This window comes from Hyalella azteca, unplaced genomic scaffold (genome assembly GCF_000764305.2).
Source record: "Hyalella azteca isolate HAZT.00-mixed unplaced genomic scaffold, Hazt_2.0.2 contig10118, whole genome shotgun sequence".
Taxonomy (NCBI): domain Eukaryota; kingdom Metazoa; phylum Arthropoda; class Malacostraca; order Amphipoda; family Hyalellidae; genus Hyalella; species Hyalella azteca.
This window is the reverse complement of record NW_025940165.1, coordinates 197,151-202,694: the sequence shown is the minus strand read 5'-3', so window position 1 is coordinate 202,694 and position 5,544 is coordinate 197,151. Positions and strand designations below refer to the sequence as shown.

Below are 5,544 nucleotides of genomic sequence, written 5' to 3'. Positions count from 1 at the left end.
ATCAACTAAATATATTTTTTCTAGTCGAGGATACATTTTTTCATGTCAAGGACGAATTTTTTACCGCAAGGATATATTTTTTAAGTCAAGGATATTCATTTTTATGTCAATGAAATATTTTTCTTCACGTCAGTGAGAGATTTTTCAAGCCAAGAGTATATTTTTCAAATTAAGTATATGATTTTTTTTAATTGTTAATAAATGAGTGAATGTCATATTTTTTATTACATTTTCTTATTTTTAACTGTGAAGTGTTGCTTTTTCATTTTTAAACGAAAAATATAGATTTGTGGTCAAGGGACCAAGGGTGGGCGCCTTGCCCCAAGCCCATGGGCCCATTGCCCCAGGGGTGGGGCAATAGGCCCATTTTGACACTTTTTACAAAATAGTGTTTCATTAAAAATTGCATAAACATATAGGCGTCTAATTCACATCATACATTCCTCATTAGCTGTTTCTTTAAACAAAACAAAGAACTACCTCGTATCTATTAAAACTTCATCAAAAATTTAGTTTAAAAAAAGTGGGGGGCGCGCTGCCCCACGTCGCCCTACTTTCGACGTGCAATTAAAAATATAGAATTGCAGAGAAATTTAGAATCATTTACACACGACTTACTTCTTTTATTCCTTGTCCAAATGTAAGATATGTTATTTTCAATTAGGACAGCACATGCATGCATGAAAAAAACAGTCACGAGCATTGATGCTGGTTATGGTTAATTATATTCATTCGTAGAAGTGACACAAATTTTCTTTTCTGGTTGAGTTCTATTCACTATGCAATATCAATTATTTTTCTGATAATAAAAATCAAAAACTTTATGCGTGATTCACAAACACGAGTATACATACGATTCCGATTTTCAAAATATCTTCCATATAATCCTATTTTAAAAGTTAAAGGCAAATGACATTTATAATACAAGAAAAATGGCGAAGATTCGACGCTAGTCACTAAAAGAAATGTGTGAGACTTTGTCAAAATAACGATACACTTTCTGCCTTTTTATGTTCTATGTACCTGACCCAGTTTGGTCGAGCAATAGGGTTAGAGAGTGCACTCTTCGCTCGTGCTGAGTTAAGAAAGTGGTTAAGAAAGTGTGTCACTAATTGAACAATACGAACAAACTAATTTTCTTGAGTTTACTCACTTAAAAGGACACAGTTTATTTTGAAATAACACATCCATGCGTCGTGCAAAGGACAAAGAATTAAACGCTTTTTTATTATATATACGAAGAAGATATTTGTTATTCTATGTGCAACGCAGCAATTGGCTATAATATGGCATTAAATGATTCACAAACATTTCCACGCATTACGATGAAAATATTGATTACTTGCTTCACTGATATGTTTTTGATACTTATATTGTTGCTTCTCCACGCACCCTTCGTGATGTTTACATGCATACGTGATGTTCTAAATAGTTACACGTGTTGTTTACACGCTCACCATACATCATCGTATATCATCATACATCATCATACGTCATCATACATCATCAAACATCATCATGCATCATCATACATCATCATACATCATCATATACGTCAGCATCATATATCATCATACGTCATCATACGTCATCATACATCATCATACATCATCATACGTCATCATATATCATCATACATTATCATACATCATCAGACAACATCATACATCATCATACATCTTCATACATCATCATACATCATCATACGTCACCATACATCATCATACATCACCATACATCATCAGACAACATCAAACATCATCATACATCATCATACATCATCATACAACACCATACATCATCATACGTCACCATACATCATCAGACATCATCATACATCATCATACATCTTCATACATCATCATACGTCATCATACGTCATCATACATCATCATACGTCATCATACATCATCAAACATCGTCATACATCATCATACATCGTCAACATCATCATACCTCATTAAAAATAATCATACATCATCATATTCTGAGTTCTTATAATTCTTATAACAGTAAATTTACAGCACGGCAGTGGTGAGATTCCCCAACTGTTCCATAGTTGGACAAGTGACCTGAGATGTCCACGCGACATGGATACAAATGCCATGAATTTCGAGGAAGCGATTCCCTCAGCACTGTCATCAAATAAGGATACGGAAAATATTTTCCTGTCCTTGTTTATATCAATGTTTGTTGGTTTGGTTTAAGGAATTGGTTTGTGTCATGATAAGCGGCTGGGCAGATGAACAGAAATTTTGTGTATTTTTGATACGGGATAAGTAAGTGAAAAGTACATGATAATGGACGTGCTTTCGTGGACCTGACATTCGTGACCCTGAGCGCGAAATATGACATTCATTTTATTTTTTAAGATATTTCTATTAAAAAATTAAACTTAATAATAATAATAATAATAATAATAATAATAATAATATTAATAATAATAATACAATTGCAGAAATTTCAAGAAGCTAATGACGCGAGGAAATGACATGAACGATCGCTTAAAGTTGAGTGGCCAACTTGAGTTGATCTTGGAATAAAAAATTAAACACGAAACTCCAGATGAAAATTTGAAATATGATGCAATAAAATGGGGAGATAATTTAATTTAAGATGACCTATTCAGTTTAGGAGTAGCTTACCAGTACTGAGTTTCTTACATTTTAGCAAAGTTTCAAGTAGGGTAACATGGGGCAGCGAGCCCACTGCGGGTCATCCGCGACATATGGTTGTTGCTTCGTCTAATAATAAGTATAGGTGAGAAAAACAAGTATGGGTGAGAACAATAATGAGGATAGGTAAGAACAATAATAAGTATAGGTGGGAAGAATAATAATATAAGTAATAATAATAGCGGTTTCAGCGTTTATTAGGCCGTAGGCCTGTCGCCTATTCTTAACATCGCAGAACATTCACAACATTTTGCGGTCTCGAACGCGCAACTCACTGCTTCAATTTTTGCTTTGCTTAACCGCCCGGCCTCCTTGCCGATTCTGAATAATGAAGATAGGTGAGAATAATTATAAGTATAGGTGAAAACAGTAATATGTATAGGTGAGAACAGTAATAAGTATAGATGAGAACAATAATAAGTATAGGTGAGAACAGTAATAAGTATAGGTGAGAACTACAATAAGTATAGGTGAGAACTACAATAAACATAGGTGAGAACAATGATAAATATAGGTGAGAACAATACTAAGTATAGGTGAGAACAACAATAACTATAGGCGAGAACAACAACAAGTATAGGTGAGAACAACAATAAGTAAAGGTCAAAACAACAGTACATAGAGGTGTGAACAATAATATGTATAGGTGAGAACAACAACAGGTATAGGTAAGAACAACAACAAGTATGGGTGAGAACAACAATAAGTAGAGGTGTGAACAATAAAAAGTATGGGTGGGAACAATAATAGGTATAGGTGAGAACAATAATAAGTAAAGGTGAGAACAACAGTAAGCATAGGTGAGAACAACAAGACTTACTTTAGCAACAAAAGAAAGGAAAACAACAGGACTTGCANTTATACCTTGTTATGTGTGGCAGGTTAACGGCTGGAGTAACCGTTACTGGGGCTGGGGTGGCGAGGACGACGACATGTGGCGTCGTGTGGCGCTGCACGACTTGCCGGTGTGGCGGTGGCCCGCCGCCGTGGCGCGCTACACGATGCTGGGGCACCCCGCCCCCCCAGGGGTCAACAAGAGAAGGTTTGTGGTGCAATTCATACATTTTTATTTTTTCTACTATATACATTTTTTATTTAGATATTGACTATATTTAAATTCTACTTTTTATTTGTTTTCTACTATATACATTTCATATTTAAAAATAATAATTAATTATATTTATAATATAATTTCATTTCTCGGTAGAACTGAATTTATAATAAACTATATTTACCTATATCTCAATTTATAATTTTCTTTTTTATGTATATAATGAATGACTGATTTCTATATTCTTCAAATTTGGTACTTTTACGATTCAATAATCAATTAATTTTCCCGTGTTTTTAGAATTTATTTTGTATCATTTTACAGTCCATGAGTGCAACGAAGTAATAATTTTGAGGAAAATGATAGTCAAATAAACACCGTCCCTAAGTTATGTATTTTATCACTAAGACCAGGTGCTAAAATTTAAAATAATATCACTCCGAATATCTCATATCAGTTGTCGACTAATCCTTCGTTCTTATCAAATGGGTTGATGATAAGATTATGCTTTTTATTCACAACGTGATGGGGTTAAAAGAAACCTGAAAAGAGTTTTTCATATATAGAAAAGATGAACAGCTTTTCATAAATGAAATACGAAATTATGTTGTATAAAATACATAGTTACATCTCTATACCAGCAAAGTAATCAAAAGTGAATTAAGCCTTCAAAGAATCAATTAAGTTTATACCCTAAAAAGCAAGAAATACACTGAGAGCCTCACACATAGAGAAATTACAGAGACATTGTCACAATCACGAAACATTTTTTGTCCCTACGTGGGTCATACAGACACATTTTAGCTCTGAGCTCATCGCTGAGATAACGAATATGTATTGAATTATGAATTTATTAATTTATGTTAATTTCTATCCACTAGTTACGAGTTACTGAAGGAACTTGGTCCCTATCACCGACGGGATGGACTAAACTCCCTCCACTACTCACTAGTCAACTACACCAGCTTCATCCACCACACGCGTCTGCTGGTGGATGTTGGTAGTCCAGAGGACGATCTACCACTTAAGGGCAAAGGCAGAAAATCATCCAAACGCAGGCGTAGGAGCAAGGTGGATGCGAAAGATACGAGGGAAAGGATCAAGGTGGATGCGAAGGATACGAGGGAGAGGAGCAATATTGAAACGACCAGTGCTGATGTCCCAGCGTGGTGATGCCTTTACTTTGCATAAAACTGTTACATTAATTTATTTAATAATATTTTTATATTGCTTATGAAGACAAATGGGAGGCCGTCTGTAATCCGTCCATACTTCTCACATGTATTCTGTTAGTTGTTAGTTAGGATAGGTGATATAACTGAATATATTGATTATTATATCGAATATAAAAATTTTAAATTAGTCTAATCGACTGATGAAAGATGATGCTATCTAAAAATAAAACAAAATAATAATATAACATGAAACTATAAATAAAAAAATATATATAAATAAAATCGAATGATTACCAGATGCTAAGAATGTTGAAATAAATTAACAAACAATCTATGTTACTATAATTAGGAAATGCTTCCAATTGTTGTTTGATCTAGAGCTTTATTAACTCACGTTCCTATTTTTAATAAACATTTTTTATAATTACATAGGACTCACTATTTCATTTACCTCCACTATTTATCGCATTCATCAGATGTAGCAGCATTACCCCAATAATTACCCCCCAAAATTGTCGCATTTCATTCTAATTACGAAGGCCAAACTTTTCATCTCGATTTGCTTACAGTCAATTATTCAATTAACAATAATATTGAAAACGGGCCTATATTGGATACCTCAGTCGAAAATATAGTTTAAATG

The 5,544-nt window shown here is 33.8% G+C and overlaps 1 protein-coding gene across 1 annotated transcript; it reads left to right on the top strand.

The window, feature by feature from the left end:
* Positions 1-3,556: 3,556 nt before the first annotated feature.
* On the top strand, positions 3,557-5,330 carry LOC108679828 (beta-1,4-N-acetylgalactosaminyltransferase bre-4; the record flags this gene model as incomplete). The annotated part of the gene is given in 2 exon segments (XM_018168556.1): positions 3,557-3,717; positions 4,608-5,330. Coding segments are annotated over 2 exon segments (453 nt in total), but the record flags the coding sequence as incomplete, so codon positions are not given.
* Between the last annotated feature and the right edge of the window lie 214 nt (positions 5,331-5,544).